The sequence below is a fragment of the Triticum aestivum genome, chromosome 5D (genome assembly GCF_018294505.1).
Source record: "Triticum aestivum cultivar Chinese Spring chromosome 5D, IWGSC CS RefSeq v2.1, whole genome shotgun sequence".
Taxonomy (NCBI): domain Eukaryota; kingdom Viridiplantae; phylum Streptophyta; class Magnoliopsida; order Poales; family Poaceae; genus Triticum; species Triticum aestivum.
The window spans coordinates 237,037,833-237,058,031 of NC_057808.1; the positions used below are offsets into that span (position 1 = coordinate 237,037,833).

Below are 20,199 nucleotides of genomic sequence, written 5' to 3' on the forward strand. Positions count from 1 at the left end.
CATGAGAGATCAATAGTTTCTATAAAACAAATCCACCACCGTGCTCTAAAAAGATATAAGTGAAGTACTAGAGCAAAAACTATATAACTCAAAAGATATAAGTGAAGCACATAGAGTATTCTAATAATTTCCGAATCATGTGTGTCTCTCTCAAAAGGTGTGTACAGCAAAGATGATTGTGGTAAACTAGAAAGCAAAGACTCATATCATACAAGACGCTCCAAGCAAAACACATATCATGTGGTGAATAAAAATATAGCTCCAAGTAAAGTTACCGATGGAAGTAGACGAAAGAGGGGATGCCTTCCGGGGCATCCCCAAGCTTTGGATTTTTGGTGTCCTTAGATTATCTTGGGGGTGCCATGGGCATCCCCAAGCTTAGGCTCTTGCCACTCCTTGTTCCATAATCCATCAAATCTTTCACCCAAAACTTGAAAACTTCACAACACAAAACTTAACAGAAAATCTCGTGAGCTCCGTTAGCGAAAGAAAACAAAAGACCACTTCAAGGTACTGTAATGAACTCATTCTTTATTTATATTGGTGTTAAACCTACTGTATTCCAACTTCTCTATGGTTTATAAACTCTTTTACTAGCCATAGATTCATCAAAATAAGCAAACAACACACGAAAAACAGAATCTGTCAAAAACAGAACAGTCTGTAGTAAACTGTAACTAACGCAAACTTCTGGAACTCCAAAACATCAGCCAAAATAGGACGACCTAGAAAATTTGTTTATTGATCAGCAGCAATTGGGATCAATATTTTATCACGTTCTGGTGATTTTTAACAATTATTTTCGTGAACAGAAAGTTTCTGGAAATTTCTGCAAGATCAAATAACTATCATCCAAGAAGATCCTATAGGTTTAACTTGGCACAAACACTAATTAAAACATAAAAACACATCTAACAAGAGGCTAGAAAAAATATTTATTCCTAAACAGAAGCAAAAAGCAAAAAACTAAAAATAAAATTGGGTTGCCTCCCAAGAAGCGCTATCGTTTAACGCCCCTAGCTAGGCATAAAAGCAAGGATATATCTAGGTATTGCCATCTTTGGTAGGCAATCCATAAGTGGCTCTCATGATAGATTCATATGGTAATTTTATTTTTTTCCTAGGGAAGTGTTCCATGCCTTTCTTTAATGAAATTGGAATCTAATATCCCCTTCCTTCATATCAATAATTGCACCAATCGTTCTAAGGAAAGGTCTACCAAGAATAATAGGACATGAAGTATTGCAATCAATATCAAGAACGATAAAATCTACGGGCACATAATTCCTATTTGCAACAATAAGAACATCATTAATTCTTCCCATAGGTTTCTTAATAGTGGAATCCGCAAGGTGCAAGTTTAGAGAACAATCATCAAATTCGCGGAAACCTAACAAATCACACAAAGTTTTGGGAATAGTGGAAACACTAGCACCCAAATCACATAAAACATAGAACTCATGATCCTTAATCTTAATTTTAATAGTAGGTTCCCACTCATCATAAAGTTTTGTAGGGACAGAAACTTCCAACTCAAGTTTTTCTTCATAAGATTGCATCAAAGCATCAACGATATGTTTGGTAAAAGCTTTATTTTAACTATAAGCATGAGGAGAATTTAGCACGGATTGCAATAAGTAAATACAATCTATCAAAGAGCAATTGTCATAATTAAATTCCTTGAAATCCAAAATATTGGGTTTATTAATATCTAGGGTTTTGATTTCTTCAATCCCACTTTTATCAATTTTAGCATCAAGATCTAAAAACTCCGAATTTTTGGAACGCCTTCTAGGTAAAGGTTGATCATATTCAGTCCCATCATTATCAAGATTCATATTGCAAAACAAAGATTTAATAGGGGATACATCAATAACTTTTAGATCTCCATCTTTATTTTCATAGAAATTTGAAGAACACGCTTTCATAAAGCAATCTTTCCTAGCACGCATCCTAGCGGTTCTTTCTTTGCACTCATCAATGGAAATTCTCATGGCTTTGAGAGACTCATTGATATCATGCTTAGGAGGAATAGATCTAAGTTTTAAAGAATCAACATCAAGAGAAATTCTATTAACGTTCCTAGCCAATTCATCAACTTTAAGCAATTTCTCTTCAAGCAAAGCATTGATATTCTTTTGCGAATTCATAAACTCTTTAACACTAGTCTCAAATTCAGAGGGAATCTTATTAAAATTTCCATAAGAATTGTTGTAGGAATTACATAATTATTAAAGGAATTGCTAGGATAAGGCCTAGGATTAAAGTTTCCTCTATACGTGTTGTTACCAAAATTATCCCTACCAACAAAATTCACATCCATATATTCATTATTATTCTCAATCAAAGTAGACAAAGGCATATCATTAGGATCAGAAGAAACACTCTTACTAGAAAATAATTTCATAAGTTCATCCATCTTTCCACTCAAAACATTAATTTCTTCTATCGCATGCACCTTTTTATTAGTAGATCTTTTAGTGTGCCATTGAGAATAATTAACCATAATGTTATCTAGGAGTTTAGTAGCTTCTCCTAAAGTGATTTCCATAAAAGTGCCCCCCGCGGCCGAATCTAAAAGATTTCTAGAAGCAAAATTCAATCCGGCATAAATGTTTTGTATAATCATCCACAAATTCAAACCATGAGTAGGGAAATTACGTATCATTAATTTCATCCTCTCCCAAGCTTGTGCAACATGTTCATGATCAAGTTGCTTAAAATTCATAATATCGTTTCTAAGAGAGATGATCTTAGCGGGAGGAAAATACTTAGAGATAAAAGCATCTTTGCACTTATTCCAAAAATCAATACTATTTTTAGGCAAAGACGAAAACCAAGCTTTAGCACGATCTCTAAGAGAAAAGGGAAATAGCTTCAATTTGACAATATCATTGTCCACATCTTTCTTCTTTTGCATATCACACAAATCAACGAAGCTATTTAGATGAGTAGCGGCATCTTCACTAGGAAGGCCGGCGAATTGATCTTTCATGACAAGATTCAACAAAGCAGCATCGATTTCACAAGATTCAGTATTAGTAAGAGGAGCAATCGGAGTGCTAAGGAAATCATTATTGTTGGTATTGGTAAAGTCACATAATTTGGTATTATCTTGAGCCATCATGACAAACAAGCAATCCAACACACGAGCAAACAAAAAGCAAGCGAAAAAGAGGCAAACGGAAAAGAAAGGGCGAATAAAATGGCAAGGGTGAAGTGGGGGAGAGGAAAACGAGAGGAAAATGGCAAATAATGTAATGCGGGAGATAAGGGTTTGTGAAGGGTACTTGGTATGTTGACTTTTGCGTAGACCTCCCCGGCAACGGCGCCATAAATCCTTCTTGCTACCTCTTGAGCACTGCGTTGGTTTTCCCTTGAATAGGAAAGGGTGATGCAGCAAAGTAGCGTAAGTATTTCCCTCAGTTTTTGAGAACCAAGGTATCAATCCAGTAGCAGGCTATGCGCGAGTCCCTCGCACCTACACAAAACAAATAAACCCTCGCAGCCAACACGATAAGGGGTTGTCAATCCCTACACGGTCACTTACGAGAGTGAGATCTGATAGATATGATAGGATAATATTTTTGGTAATTTTATGATAAAGATGCAAGGTAAAATAAAAGCAAAGGAAATAACTACGTGTTGGAAGATTAATATGATGAAGATAGACCCCGGGGCCATAGGTTTCACTAGTGGCTTCTCTCAAGAGCATAATTATTTTACGGTGGGTGAACAAATTACTGTTGAGCAATTGACAGAATTGAGCATAGTTATGAGAATATCTAGGTATGATCATGTATATAGGCATCACGTCCGAGACAAGTAGACCGACTCCTGCCTGCATCTACTACTATTACTCCACACATCGACCGCTATCCAGCATGCAAGAGTATTAAGTTCATAAAAACAGAGTAACGCCTTAAGCAAGATGACATGATGTAGAGGGATAAATTCATGCAATATGATAAAAACCCCATCTTGTTATCCTCGATGGCAATAATACAATACGTGCCTTGCTGCCCCTACTGTCACTGGGAAAGGACACCGCAAGATTGAACCCAAAGCTAAGCACTTCTCCCATTGCAAGAAAGATCAATCTAGTAGGCCAAACCAAACTGATAATTCGAAGAGACTTGCAAAGATAACCAATCATACATAAAAGAATTCAGAAGATTCAAATATTGTTCATAGATAAACTTGATCATAAACCCACAATTCATCGGTCTCAACAAACACACCGCAAAAGAAGATTACATCGAATAGATCTCCACGAGAGAGGGGGAGAACATTGTATTGAGATCCAAAAAGAGAGAAGAAGCCATCTAGCTAATAACTATGGACCCGAAGGTCTGAGGTAAACTACTCACACATCATCGGAGAGGCTATGGTGTTGATGTAGAAGCCCTCCGTGATCGATGCCCCCTCCGGCGGAGCTCCGGAACAGGCCCCAAGATGGGATCTCGTGGGTACAGAAGGTTGCGGCTGTGGAATTAGGTTTTTGGCTCCGTATCTGATCGTTTGGGGGTACGTAGGTATATATAGGAGGAAGGAGTACGTCGGTGGAGCAACAGGGGGCCCACGAGGGTGGAGGGCGCGCTTGGGGGGGGGGGGGTAGGTGCGCCCCCTACCTCGTGGCTTCCTCCTTTATTTCTTGACGTAGGGTCCAAGTCTCCTGGATCATGTTCGTTCTGAAAATCACGTTCCTGAAGGTTTCATTCCGTTTGGACTCCGTTTGATATTCTTTTTCTGCGAAACTCTGAAATAGGCAAAAAACATCAATTCTGGGCTGGGCCTCCGGTTAATAGGTTAGTCCCAAAAATAATATAAAAGTGAATAATAAAGCCCAATAATGTCCAAAACAGAAGATAATATAGCATGGAGCAATCAAAAATTATAGATACGTTGGAGACGTATCAGCGGCGAAGTGGATCTAGAGCGTGTAGCGGAGCCGGTCGCCCTTCGGGGACGACATCCCGGCTCCCAAGCTGGAGCGCATCTTGGAGCCGTCAAAGTGCATTCGCGAGTGCGTTGAATCTGGCGGTGGTGGCAGGTACTGGGTCTCCGTCCAGTCGACGAGGAAGTCAGCCAGAGCTTGGGACTTGATCGTGGTGCGGGGCTCGTAGAGGATGGTGTGTCCGGCTAGCTCGATGGCCCATTTGGCAACCCGGCAAGAGGCATCCCGATAGCCCATGATCTCGCCGATGGGGGCCGTGCTGACCACGGTGACAACATGCTCTTAGAAGTATTGCTTTAGTTTCTTGGCGGTGAAGTACACACCGTAACACATCTTCTGGTAGTGCGGGTAGTTCTGCTTGGACGCGGAAAGCACCTCGCTCAGGTAGTAGACCGGGCGCTGAACAGACTGGATCTTGACCTTCTCTGGTCGCTCGACCACCATCACCGTGCTGACTGGCCGCGAGATGGCGGCAATGTAGAGCAACAACGGCTGCTTCTCGGTTGGTGCAGCCAAGACGGGTGCGGTGGAGAGCATGCGCTTAAGATCCCGGAAGGCTTCGTCTGCCTGGTCATTCCGTTCGAACGACATCGTCTTCTTCATCAGCTGATACGGGGGCAAGGCCCTCTCGCCCAGCCGGCTGAGAAACCGGCTGGCCGAGGCCAAGCAGCCGGTGAATTTCTGGACATCGCGCAGCCAAACCGGCTTGCGCATGTGCTCGACTGCCTTGATATTCTCCGGGTTCGCCTCAATGCCGCGCTCCGAGACGAGGAAGCCAAGTAGCTTTCCGACCGGCACGCTGAAGACGCACTTCTCCGGGTTGATCTTGATCTGGTACTCGCGTAGATTGGCAAAGGTTTCCTTCAGGTCGTCGAGGAGCATGAGGTGTTGCTTGGTCTTCACCATGATGTCATCCACATAGATGTAGATGTTGCGGCCGAGTTGCACCAGCAAGCATTTCTGTATGCAGCGCTGGAAGGTGGCACCGGCATTCTTCAAGCCCGACATGGTGATGTAGCAATACACCTCGAAGGGCGTGATGAAGGACGTCTTCAGGGCATCGGCCGGGTCCAGATTTATCTGATGATAGCCAGAGTAAGCATCCAGGAAGGACATGAGCTCACAGTCGGCGGTGGAGTCGATGACTTGATCGATCTGCGGAGGGCGAAAGGATCCTTGGGGCAAGCCTTGTTCAGACTGGTGTAGTCTATACACATGCGCCATGTCTTGTTCTTCTTCAGGGCGAGGACTGGGTTGGCCAGCCACTCGGGGTGGAACACTTCCATGATGAAGCCGGCCGCCAGGAGCTTGGCGACCTCTTCACCAATGGTTCTTCTCTTCTCTTCTCTTCCGAAAAGCGATGTAGGGGTTGACGGACGAGCTTGGCGTCCTTGCGGACATGGAGTTTGTGCTCGGCGTACTTCCTCGGAATATTCCGCATGTCCTTTGGGGTCCATGCGAAGATATCCCGATTCTCACGGAGGAAGTCAACGAGCTCGCCTTCATATTGCTGTCGAGGTGGGTGCCCACGATGACGTACTTGCTGCAGCTGGGGTCCTCCGGGTTCAGCTTGACCTTCTTGGTCTCCTTGGAGGGTTGGAACGAGGCCTCTCCAGCCGGCTCCTTAGCCGAAGCCGGCATGGCCGGCGTCTCGTTGGCCAGCGCGACGATCCAGTCGAGTTGGCGCCGCTCCTCGGCTATGACTAGCGACTTGGCCAGTTTGGCGCCGGCTTGGGCGCACTCCAGGGACTTGCGGTAATCGTCTATGATGGTGATGAGGCCCTTTGGACCCGGCAACTTCATTTTTAGGTAGGCGTAGTGGGGGACCGCCATGAACTTGGCGAGTGTCGGCCGAACCAGCAGCGCGTGGTATGCGCTGGACATGTCCACCACCTCGAGCCAGACCGGCTCACGTCGGAAGTGGTCACTGGTGCCGAACAGGATGTCGAGCCGGATCCGGCCGATGGGGGAGCAGGAGAGGCCGGGTACAATGCCGTGGAAGATCGTTCGGGAAGGCTCCAGATCCTTGGCCTTGAGGCCAAGCTTGGTCATGGTGTCGCGGTAGGGATGTTGATGCTGCTGCCGCCATCGATGAGGATTCGCCAGAACTTGCATGTGCGCCGGGGCGTAGCCACCCGGTTTCGGCATGACGGCCGGTCCTCTTGGGTCCAGGTGACCGGGCGCTCCGACCAATGCCCGGGCGCTCCGACCAATGCATGTACTCTGGCTTGGCCGGGGCGACGGTGTTCACTTCCTGCCGGAACAGGTGCTCGCTACGTTTGTTGTCGCCAAGGCTAGTGAAGACGACGTAGGTCGTGTTCTGGTCGGGGTAGACGTGTTTGCGCATTGCGCCGTGAGCCGGGGCCGGGGGCGGAGGAGGCGGAGCCGGCGGTCCCGCTCCTGGAGCCGGAGCCGGAGGAGGTGGGATGTCGCCTCTCATGATGCGCTTGGTGATGGCGCATTGACGGAGCGTGTGTGTGGACGGCCTCGCGCCGCTGTGGTGCTTGCAGGGAGCGTTGAGCATCTCCTCAAAGCTCATGGCGGGTTGCCTCGCCGTCTTGCCGGTTTGCCGGCGTTTGGCGGCCGGCTCGGCTGCGGGTGCCTGCTCGGCGACCGTGACGAGGTGTTTGTCGTAGCGCTGGGCCGGCTAATCGACCTTGCGCTTGTTGTTCTGCTGGCGGCTGTTTTCGCCGGTCGGCTTGAAAGTGTGTTATATCGACTAGAGGGGGGGTGAATAGGCGATTTTTATGGATTCTTCACCGAGGAATTTGTGGGTGAGGAAATTCCTTAGCGAAGAACTACTTGCAGCGGAATAAGTACTCAAAAGTATGCATAGCAGAACACAAGCATAGTCATCATGATGAAATGAAAACAAGCATAGAGTATAGAAAGCGTAAACACAGGGTAACACAGGATGAAGACAAACAGACTGAAGAAATTGAATTGAGGAAATTGAGAAAGTCTTCAGTCAAAGTCTTCAAACACAGATATGAACAAGCACACAACACAGTTATGAGGAAATGAAAGAGTTGAGAAAATAGAACCAGTTGGCTTGGTGAAGACAATGATTTGGTAGACCAGTTCCAACTGCTGTCTCAGTTGTACGTCTGGTTAGGGCGGCTAGGTATTTAAACCTGAGGACACACAGTCCCGGACACCCAGTCCTGAACACGCAGTCCAGGACACTTAGTCCTCACCGTATTCCCCTTGAGCTAAGGTCACACATACCTCGCCCAATCACTCGTGGTAAGTCTTCAGGTGACTTCCGAACCTTCACAAACTCAGTCACTCGGCGATCCACAATTTCCTCTTGGATGCTCTAGACCATGACGCCTAACCGTCTGGAAGAAGCACAGTCTTCAAAGGTAACAAGCATCAGGTCCACGCAGGATCAATCTCTTCAGTGATGCTCAATCACTTGGGGTTTGTAGGTGTTTGGGTTTGGGTTTTCCTCACTTGATGATTTTCACTCAAAGTCCTCGGAGGATGGGATGCTCTTAAATGACAAGTGTCATTTTCTCTCGGAGCAGCCAACCAGCTAGTGGTTGTAGGGGGCGGCTATTTATAGCCTAGGGATGATAAGACATAAATGCCTTTCAATGATATGACCGTTAGGTGGGTAGATATTTTGGGACAGCTGGCGCATAGCACAGCAACGGTCGGAAATTTGAGTATCAAATTCCTCAGGGCTATCATGTTCCTCACTGTGTAGGCAATCCGCACTGGCGAATTCCTAACTCCTCAGTCAGAACAAATTCCTCAGAGACCAGAAGAACTTCGTCTCTGTCACTGAAGAATATGACTGAACTGTATGAGATTTCCAATGGCTTCACTCGAAGGGATTGGTAGGTGTAGGGTTTTGAGTTGAGCATCACATGGAAATTTTTCCTTAGTATTTCCTCGACCCCCTTTAACAGTACGGTGTTTCCTATGACTCAAGAAAGAGAAAATAAAACTACGAAAACAAAAGTCTTCACGCTTCATGTTCCTCAAATGAATACCAAGTCTTCAAGGTCACACCAATTTCTTCACTTTCAAAGTCTTCAGAAAGTCTTCAGAATTCCAAAGTCTTCAGTCGAAGAACTTCACTTTTAGGGGTCGACTTTCTCTGTAAATATCAAACTCCTCATAGACTTATAGATCTGTGTACACTCATAAACACATTAGTCCCTTAACCTATAAGTCTTCAATACACCAAAATCACTAAGGGGCACTAGATGCACTTACACGGCTTGGGGGCGGGACCGGCTTCGCTTTGCCGGCTTCGTCCATCGCCACCTGGATCTTCATGGTGGAGTCGGCGTTGGCGTACTTGTCCGCCATCACCATGAGCGCAGCCATGGTGGCCGGCTCGGAGCGCAGGAGCTTGTGCTTGAGGAAGGTGCCATCCCAGCAACCGCTGACGAAGTACTGGATGGCGTGGACCTCGTGGACGCCCTCGGAGCTGTTTCGGAGTTCGGTCCAGCGCGCGAGGTACTCGCGGCCGGTCTCCGTCGGCCACTGCACGCACATGGCAAGTTGACTGGGGCGGCCGGGCCACTTGTAGGTGTCGGTGAAGTTGCGCACGAAGGCCTGCTCGAAGTCGACCCACGTGTTGATGCTGCCAGCCGGCAGACTGTTCAACCACGTGCGGGCCGAGCCCTGGAGCATGAGTGGGGTGTAATGCACGGCGCAGCGGCGATTGCCGCCCGCGATGCTGATGGCGGTGGTGTAGTCGATGAGCCAGTCCTCTGCCTTGACGGTGCCATTGTACTTGGGGGTGTCATGGGGAAGCGTGAACCCTTTGTGGAAGGGCTCATCCCGGATGTGCAGGCCGAAGCAAGCCGGCCCGACTGCTTTGTTCTCCTCCAGCTCTAAGGAGAGGGCGAGCTGGTCGAGGCGGTGGCGAGCGTCGGTGTCGTCGATGGCGTGCGGGCCTAGCCGGCTAGTGACGGTCGGGTTGCGGGGGAGGATCGTACCGGCGCTGATTTTCTGGGGCCGGCTCGTCGCCCAAACAGCCGGCAGTCGCCGGGGCGCGGTTGCGCCGGGTCCGTGTACGGCCGCAATGAGCTTCGTCGGGTGGCGAAGACACCGTGTTTTGCTGCTCGGGGTCGTTGGTGTGGCGTGAGACGGATCCCGCGGGCTTGTTGAGGCGGTTGAGGCGGTCCTGCTGCGTGTTGGCGGCGTCGAGAAGCTCGTTCACCCGCTGCAGGCGGTCTTTCAGCTCCTCGCCCTGTAGCTGGTCCAGGCCGACTGCGGCCGCCTGCGTGGCGCGCATATTCTTCACGGGGGTTTCATAGACGGGCGGGATTGCGCCGAGGGCGCGGCTGATGGCGCCGCCCCGGGCCCGCACATCGGCGACTCGGCTTGGCTCGGCGGCGGCAGGCGTGAATCCGTAGGCGGCATCGCGGTCCCGCTGAGTGGAGTCCAGACGACGCTGCGTGGCAGCGAGCGTTTCAGACAGGTCCAGCAGGCGCTGGCGATCTTCCTAGAGCCGGGCCCGGGTCTTGGCGGCGTTAGTGGCGTCGACGTCGGTGGCGATGGGAACGTGGATGCTCTGCATCGTGGCGCGTAGTGGGTTGGGCGCGTTGGCGCGATCCGCTGCGGCCTTCCTCGCAGCGCTTGATGAGGAGGAGGCAGTGTCGGTGGCGAACACCTCCACTCGGACACAGAGGTCCATTGCCCCGGCGGAAGCATCGTCGCCGAGGGAAATGGGAGAGTCGGAGATGTCAAGCACCCCGCTGGGGTACTCGTGGGCCGCGAGCGCTTCGGAGATGCGCAGCGCGGCGAAGGAGCCCCGTCTGGAACATGTCTCCGGCCGGGACCTCGAGCTGCCCCACGGTGGGCGCCAACTGTCGTGGTGGGCGCACGGGAGTTGCCAAAGTATGGCTAAAGAGAGGAGGAGGCTCGAGGGCACCGGTGGGCTCCAGAGGCGAGGTCGGCATGAGCGAGCGAGAGACGCAAGATATACCCAGGTTCAGGGCTCTCCGGAGAGATAACACCTCTAATCCTGCCGAGTGTGGTTTATATGTGGAAGGTACAAGCTTGCTCCTAGAGCTGTTTTGGGGAGAAAAGAAGACAGGACAAAGCATAGGCTGCTCCTTCTCCTGGTGCGTGTGTTCTACTGATCGCATGATCGTGTGTTGTGTTCTATGCGTGCCCGTGTACATGAGGGCTCCTGGGGGGTTTTATAGGTCAATCCCCCAGAGTTACAATGGTAAAGTTACAAGGCCATGGGGCCGGGTTGTCATCGTCTGGGAAGCCGGTGCTGGGACCCGCCGGGTGTCAGAGCTCGCCGGATTCTCCGGACGCGGGCCCCGTGTGCCAGGTGGCACTGTTCTCCGTCTTGTCAGCCATCACGGAGTGGCCGGGTCGAGTCCGCTACAGTGGCACACCGCTAGGTCGCCGTCTGCTGGCGTCAGCAGTGACGATGGGTGTGATGTAGCCACGCCGGCCTCGGTCAGCGAGGTAGGTGCGACACTGTTGCCACGCCTTTGTCGGTCAGAGGAGTTGGTGGGTTATTGTGGCCATGCTCATCCCCTTAATGGAGACTCGTCCCATTGCACGTCTTGGATGGGACGGGAGCTGGCCCGTGGCTGGGTTGAGGAACACACCACGAGAGAGCTGGCTTGCTGGGAAGTCTTGGTTCGCCGGGTTCGGCCGGCTTGCGCCAGCCGTCAGAGCCGGGTTGCCGTCTTGGACGGGTCGAAGAGTTCGGCCGGGTTGAGGGACTTGGCCAGGTCGACGGACCCAGCCAAGTGCGAGTCGGATTGCGGGTTGACGTCAGTCCTGATTTTTAAAAAGAATCTGGGTTCCGTTGCCTGCCGCTATACACTGATGATCATCCAATGGAAGAATTTCAACCACCCTACCGACACCCAGCTCCCTGCTCAACGTACGTATTGGTGGAGTTCATGGCGCAATGAGGGGCTGCCAAGAGGGGGGAATGGTAGGCCACATAGGAGCTCACACGTGACGGATTTTTGCCACTTAGGTGCGAACATGTGGGCCTAGTTTGTCAAATTGGCTATTACAAGATGTTGATTAACAGGTTTGGGCTGACAATTAGTCCAGAAGTTGTGATTCTGCGTTGGAAAACTCAAAATTTGTGGAAAGTTGCTCTGAAGAAATGGTCAAATGTAGTTAACTCGAGAATCCATCCAAATCCAGAAAAAAAGAAAAGGAAGAAGGCCCAGCGCGAGTCGTCTGCTTCTCATCTCCGATCGTTCCCCTCACCTCTCTGGCTGGCTCTCACGTAGGAGACCTCCTCCAGTACGCACCAGCCGGCAAGGGCGTGCCCTCCGGTGGCCGGCGACCTACTTCAAAGGAGCACGAACAGCAGGTAAGCCCCCACCTCGTCTCTCCTTTTCCCCTCTCCTCTTCTCCTCCTATACCCCAGAACAGTAATGGTCATCTCTCTCAATTCCGGCCGAGCCTCCTCCATGTCCGTCCACCGCCCATGGCGAGCCCCCTTCCAATTAATCTGCGCTGCACGAAGTTCTCACTGCAGGGATTGATTCCCCCTTATCAATTTCTCTCTGTGGCGACCCTTGCGCGGCCACCGCACGTTCGTCCCCTCTCGGAGTTCCCGACGCCGCCACCTGACCTTCATCAGCTAACACCCTACATCGCTGAGTATCGGATCTCCGCCTTTTCACAGGTCCTCCGCGTGGGGACATCTCCTCGAGCTTCTCACACTACCTCCCCTGCGCAGGTCGTCACCACCAGATCCTCCTCCGTTGCGCACTCCCACCCGACCGTATCACCTCTCGGAAGCAGGTAGCAGACACGGCCACCGAATGAGTCCATCCTCCACCCAATAGATTGACCTGTGTGTTTTTGCTTGTGAATTTTAGACCACTTGCTGTGTGTTTCCCATAAATTGAACCTATATGCCATTGATTGAACTTGTGTGCATGTGCATACTAAGTTCCGTATCAGAGGTTCCAAAAAATCGCACTCGCTAACAAATCACTGCTGTGGGATCATCCTTGTTTATCTAAGGCCAGAGTTGATGCCCATATCGATGTGACCAACTTATTGAACATGTTCCCTATTATATGAGCAATGCTGTTTTTGTCGATGAGTTTGCTTGGTAGTATATACTCCCTCCGTCCCATATTGGAGTAATACATCAGTATTGATGAAATGGGCAATACCAATTAGCGAAACTGCATTGCTTCAATGTTTTTTTCACCGGCGACCGCGGGGAAAGCCCCCACATGCAATGGTTCTATTGGGCACTGGACATGGCCCCATGAATAATAAGATGTATTAGTTGGAAGAGGATTTGTAGCACCTGGGTGCTCCGCTCCCCTATATGAACATTTAGTTCAAAAAAAATACCAGGAAATTTGAAAAAAATTCTGGGATTTTGGGATATCAAACCTAGGTGTCCAATCTACTTCCATGTGAAATTTCGTCAAAAAATACTAGGAAATTTATCAGTGGCAAAAAAGTCAAAAAAAATCCTATGTATAGAAAAAAAAACTGTTTGGATGGACTGTAGGTCGGACTGTATCTTCTTTGTCACGGATACATTTCCTGGTATTTTTTCATGAAACTTCACACAGGAGTATGTTGGGCACCCGTGTTTGATATCCCAATATTCCATATTTTTTTGATTTTAAAATTCGTATAGGGGGGTGGAGCACCCGAGTGCTCCTGTGTATTTCCCGTATTAGTGTTCTTTTTGTAGTAGTTTTCCCACTTTCTCAGTCTTGCAATCAGAAGTCTTGACTTGCAGCAGAAAAAGTAAAATTTCCTGTTACGGTCATTGCAAGTTATAGCTACTGTGTGAATAGTGCTATTTCCTGGCAAAAGTAAAATTTGTATGTTTCTGTGATACACTTAGTAGGAAAAACTTATATATAACTAGTTGTACGACTCCCAGTACTTGCTTTAAGACACGAGATTTTTATTTGTGTTTCAGCATATAAGTTTGCATGTAGCTATGATGTTAATTTCTCTCCTTTCTTTCCCTTAATTCCATTCGTCTGTCATCCCTTTCCTGAACATTTATGCATCACCACCTAAGCAAACAGTCATCTTTCCAAAACACTAGGAACATATGCAGTTATAGCATTCATCTTTTCAGAGTACTGAACAAAGGTTCATTTAGCATTCTCTTTAGCAATCCCATGGTTTCCTGAAGATTAGAACTTTCTTAAACACCATGCCTATCAAAGTATTCCATCTAAAAGGACCACATATTTTTTTGGAACTGGAGGTCTAACTGAACATAACTTGGCACAGAAATGAAGTTTTAAGCATGTTTTTCTTACTATTTGCATCTATATACTAGGCATCATATGATGCCTATTGCTTTCATACAGCAATGGTTATTTAATTGGAAACCATGATACTTCGTCCACCCTTGAAAGAACTACATCCTAGAATCGATGAAGTCAAGTCTATCCAGCTTTAACCGAAGATATGATCATGATTTTTCGGGTTGCATTTATGAAAAGGAATGTGTATATTCGAGATATAAATTCTTCAAATCATAACTTCATTTTCTGCAACTTATGTAGAAGCATAAAATTTAGTGATTGAAGCTGTGTCTTCTAGACTTTGAAATGTAAGAAGCACTATCTTTCTATTTTCTACAGGTTGTGTACAAGTGATTTTGAAGTAAAGCCATAAGCAAAAGAAAATTGAATTGAATGTTCAAAGTTGTTATGAGAATCCCAAATTTTGTAGCTGGAAGAACTTTTGTTTATATGTATTATGTCAATGTTTGTATCTGTTCTTCTTCTACATGTTCATTCAGTTGGTTCCAAATTACACGCAGGAAGGAACTCCTGATGAGCTTCACTGAAAATCTTTATAAACGCTTTGTTGATCATATAATGAAGAAAAATCTTGATAAACGTGTTCTTGGTCATTTAACAAATTTGAACTCTTCTCCAAGGGTGATTGCACATGAAGTGTCTAATGTCCACTATCAAGCATTACCATCAGTGGCGAAGCTACATGTAACCTGTGGGATCAACTGACCCCACAGTTTTTTGAAAACCTCCTTTGATTAGTAAGAAATTTAGTAATAGTCCTTGGATTCATAGACTAATGACCACAGCTTGCTAATGACCCCACAGTATTACCATCCTGGTGCCGCCGCTGATTACCATATCATATTTAGATAGCCTCCTATCTGGATAACTTCAATTTTGTTAAACATGTCACTGTCTTGACTGTTTAAGTGCTTTATGCAGCCTATATATTTTAGTCCTCAGTTTCTCTCCAGGAATGGAATTTCTCTGTTTCCTTCATTTGTTGGTGGTGATTTCACATTTCGTGATTTCTCAACTCTTCTGTCTTGTATAGTTGTATTACTTTGGTCATTTTTTGTACTTGTAGTCACAGTGTGTGTTTCCAATGCTGATACTGCAGTATGGCGGCCAGACGGAACATTCCTTATTCTGTTCTTCCTACGGAGGACAGGGATGAAGACAATGTTGACCGCCGGTTCACATATACTCCAAAATCCTTGAGGAGGATCCCGTGGAAGTCGATTGCCCTAGCATTGTTCCTCCTCTTCCTGGGAAGCTCTCTTCTCTTCCTTTCATATTTTATAAACACAGGTCACATGGAGGGTGATAGCTCTCAGGTGTATGGTCTATTGTTCCTGGGTATCCTTGCCTTTCTTCCTGGTACGTCAATGTTCTTCGCTTCAGTTTCCGTATTAAGATTGATATGCAACTGTTTCATCTTCCAGTATGAATATTGTCTTCCTCAAATTGTTATATGAGAATATTCCTGTAAAAACAGTGGGCACTTGCATATACTTGCTGTATGTACAATGGCCATTTGCATCACTGGGGTAATTAAGCATGGTGTAGTTTTTGATCTGCTCATTACGCATGTCCACTTCCATATACTGGTTAATTTTTGATCTTCCTGTAAAAAACAATGTCCACTTGTATCGCTGGAGTATGTGAGACAAGGTGCACTGTTGATATGTAACAGTAGCTGCTATAGGCTCTTCCATTTCGGGCGAAACAAGCCCGTTTTGGCATCTCAATTATTATGTTGAAAACAGAACTTTTCCTACTCTTCTGCATCTCAACTATTACGCGGAAGACAAATATTATCTTGCTCTTTAGCATCTCATCTGTAGAACCGATCCACTTTCGAAACGAGTATATGGTTTTTACGTGTACATATTTACATGTCTTATGCAGGATTTTATGAGACCCGAGTTGCATACTATTCATGGAGAGGAGCACCAGGGTTCACCTTTGCAGCCATTCCAGACTATTAGGCTTCGATTCTAACTCATCTACTGGGCAGTAAAGATATTGAACAGCAAGAGCCAGAATACGAAACTTTATCGAGAATGAAATGAACACTTATTGTTATGTTTGTACTACAAATAGCTAAAATGTAGGTGAAGTCGCCTTGTGCTGATTCTTGTCACATGACGGTGTTGTTTCATCAGGCAAGCTACGCATGTGCTGCAGAGCTAAAGCTGCTCTTGTGCTTGCTATGTAGATTGAACTTCTGGAGTTACCTAAGATAGTAGTTTTATGGCTTAAGTACGTTAATCTACATATATATTTTTAGGGCTTTGTTCTGCTTTGCGTGTTTAAGATAGTACATATGACCCCGTACTACCACGGTCCTGGTTTACTGGTTCTCTTTGTATTTTGTGTCAAATTTGACCGTAGATTTGACCAAAAAAATATAAACTGTATGTCACAAAACTTATATTGTTGAATTCATATTCAAAAGAGGTTTTCAATGATACTATTTTTGTAGTATATAACTTATTTTTTGATAGTTAAATCCAAGGTCAAAGTTTGACCCAAAGGGACTAATAAATCTGGACGGAGGTAGTACTTTATCCCTAGTTTCTGTCAGTTGCATCAATGGTTTTTGTACTTTCTTTGGATGCTGATACTTGAACTGTATCTAAGAGCATCTTCAGCCGTTCAGCCCCCCAGGGTGCCGAAAAAGAGCGGCCTGGGGGCGAACCGGCGCTAGATTGGCCCCTGGGGGCGACCTACCTCCCAGCCACGCCCCCAGGCGCCGCCCCTCGGCCGCGGCAAATTCAAACGTAGTCATTCCCGCTCACAAAATAGACGTCACAAATCCGGCGATCAAGCGGCTACAAGTTCGGTGATCGAATGAAAAGTTCGGCGTACAAAATGCAGAAAAGGGCGCGTGTGCGCATCAGACGGCGAGGTCGGCCTCCGGTGTCGGCGGAGTCGGCGTGCGCGGGCTTGGCGGCGTCGGCGTGGCTTCTGTGCTGCGGGGAGTCTCGGCGGCATCATCGCTCGGGCTTGGCGTCGGCGTCGGCGTCGTCGTCGAGGGAAGCTGGTTCAGGATGAGGCCACGCTCCACCAAGTACCACGCCTTGACCGCCTCGTCGGTGCTCTCGAGCATGTCCGCCCCGCCCAGCAGGAAAGCCAGGTCGGTGTTTCTCTTCTTCGCGACGACGTTGGTCCGGAGTAGGTCGAGCTTGACGGCGCTACTCGACATCAACGCCGAACACCGCGCCTCGGTCTTCTCTTCACGAAGGACGGCCCGGGCCTGCACGTCGGCGAGGAAGTGCTCAATGGACTCCTGCACTCGAGCGATGGCCGCGTCGGCGTGTTTCCCTCGCTGGAGCAGTCGCCGGCTCCTCCTCCTCCTCCTCCTCTTCGTCCTCCTCCTCCTCGCCATGGACGTAGCCGAGCTCGCCGTCCATGCCGCCGCTGAGATCCACCATGTCGTCCGGGGTGACGAACCCGGGAGACGCGGCGGCCGCGGTCGAGCCTGTCGCGATGATGTCGTCCATGTCGGCCTCGGTCTCGTCGGTATCGCCGAGGTGCGAGAAGGGCAGCGCGCCACGGCGGAGAGGGGGCGTCGGGGAGGACGCGTAGGCGGGCGGCGAGTAGTTGTATGGAGGGTACTGCACGCCGGCGAAGGCGGGCGAGGGCGTGCGCTGGGCCGGGTGTCCATGGGGAAGGTGACGTTGGGGTTGAACCCACCGTGCACGTCCCCGTCGGCGTAGCCCGGCGAGGGCGTGTATCCCCATGGCTGCGGCGACGGAGAGCCGACACCTTGCTGGCCCCAGGGCGCGTACTGGGCGTGACCGCCGGGTGGATTCATCATCCCCGCGCGTCACCTCGGCCTCGGCGTGGTCCGCCGAAGCCGCAGCCGCACGCGCCGCGTTGTCACGGGCCTTCTTGGCGCTTGCCCTGTTCCGCCGGTCGGCGGTGACAGCTTCTCGTCGCTGAACTTCCGCCCTCCACTCGGCGTTTGTCATGCCCGGTGGCTTGGACGGCGGCGCCCTCGGCTTCCTCTGCTTCGGCTGGGCGACGGAGGCGGTCGCGGTTGCCGCGGCGCGGGGGACGACGTACTTCTTCGGTGGCATGGCGGCCGGCTGGAAGGCGAGCGGGAGGGAGCTGGGCGGGAGGAATGGAGAGAATGGGAGGGAAGTGGGGGAAAAGCGGGAAGAAACGGCGGGAAGAGGCGCTCGACTCGCCGACAGGGCGGACCCACGCGCCCTTTTCGCTTGTGCCGGCGCCCCCAGTCGCCTCCTAGGGCGCCGGGTTCGGGCTGGGTCCGCCGACATCAGTTTCGGCCCGAGCCGGCGAAAAACGGACTTCTGGGGAGGCGCGACTGGGCCTGTTTTAGCGCCGGCGCGGCAAAAACGCCTGGGGAGGACCTGTTGGGGCGCGGCTGGAGATGCTCTAAGTACGCCAATCCTCACCAAGATTGCTACGCGATCTTTGGTTTCAAACGACCAGTTGTACTACTTGTATGATACAATAGAATTCCCGGGTACGTAATATGATTGATATGCCTTTATATGTCATGTGGAAGGTAACATCCAGTTTGTTTGTTTGTTTGTTTTCGTTCTTATTCTGAAAAATGCAACACCTACTTTATCAACCATGCTAGGTTTGCCATTCTGAATCCTAAATGCCAGAGCGATTATGTCACACATCAATTTCAGGGTTTGTTTGCACTCCCATGAAAACATACTACCTGGCCAAAGTATAAGTTTCACCTTGTGGTTTACATGCAAGTCTCATGTATACATGAAGTTTGAAACTTGGGATAAAACTAAAACGCAGCAATGGGCCTGGGTCTGGCGGAGTTCTCACAGGTGCCCGTTGTCGCGTCGGTGGTTAACGTGGACAGGCCTGTGAGAACATGCAATTGCGGCGGCTTTAGGCTTAGTCTTCAATTGTTGTGTGTTTATGCTGGATCATGATCCAATGGTTGTCTTTCTTGTCCTGCTTGATCTTTCATTCCTGGCTATGCCTGCATGCCCTCAGCAAGCTGCTGTCATCAAAGAAATCCTTATGGACTATGCGTCCTCCATTGGCCTCTGGATCAATTTTCACAAATCCACGCTCATCCCAATCAACCTATCGGATGAAACTGCCCTGGCGTTTGCGAGCTTCTTTGGGTGCTCAGTTGGCTCAATGCCGTTTACCTACCTTGGGCTTCCTCTTGGCACGACCAAACCGACTATCCTGGACCTCATGTCGCTGGTGTGCAGTGCTGAACGCCGTCTCACCTCTACGATCGCAATGATGTCCTATGGTGGTAAACTTTCTTGGCTTAATGCTACCGTCACATCTCTCCTCATTTATGCAATGTGCACGCTCAAGTTCTCACCCAAGCTGATTGAGATGCTCGACAAAATTAGAAGAAGATGCCTCTGGACCAAAAAGATGGAGCGGGGGGACAAATGCAACTCCCTTGCCGCCTGGGACATGGTTTGCAAACCCAAAAAGCATGGTGGCTTGGGTGTTATCAACATAAAGTTACAAAACGATGCTTTGCTCATGAAATTCCTACACAAGTTTTACAACAAGCTCGACGTCCCGTGGGTGCATCTTATTTGGGACACGTATTATACAGACAAAGTTCCTCATGCAACGAATCCTGTTGGCTCATTCTGGTGGCGTGACATCCTAAAACTCACCCCTGTCTTCCGAGGCATCACACAGGTTCGAGTGGTTTCGGGCACAACTGCTCTAGTTTGGAAAGATCTTTGGGCTGGAGACGTATTGGAAAGCTCGCATCCCCACGCATTTTCCTTTGCCGTGCATGAAGATGGGTCCGTCAAGGATTTGTTGGAGAGCACGACGTTGTCGGAGGCCTTTCACCAACCGCTCTCCCCGCACATGCATCCATCCACGTCTGACAGCGATGTCTGGTACTATACCTGGGGCAAAACCGTTTATCGACCAGCCAACTACTACAGGTTCTACTTTCGAGACGCGAACACCCATCCAGCTTTCTCTCTTCTCTGGTGCTCT

The 20,199-nt window shown here is 48.7% G+C and overlaps 1 protein-coding gene across 1 annotated transcript; it reads left to right on the plus strand.

Annotated features, from left to right (window-relative positions):
* Window positions 1-12,049: 12,049 nt before the first annotated feature.
* LOC123120392 (transmembrane protein 230) lies at window positions 12,050-16,473 on the plus strand. The gene is made up of 3 exons (XM_044540372.1): window positions 12,050-12,278; window positions 15,329-15,588; window positions 16,120-16,473. The coding sequence occupies exons 2-3, from the start codon at window positions 15,330-15,332 to the stop codon at window positions 16,197-16,199; spliced, it is 339 nt and encodes a 112-aa protein (XP_044396307.1). The 5' UTR covers window positions 12,050-12,278; window position 15,329; the 3' UTR covers window positions 16,200-16,473.
* The last annotated feature ends 3,726 nt before the right edge of the window (window positions 16,474-20,199 follow it).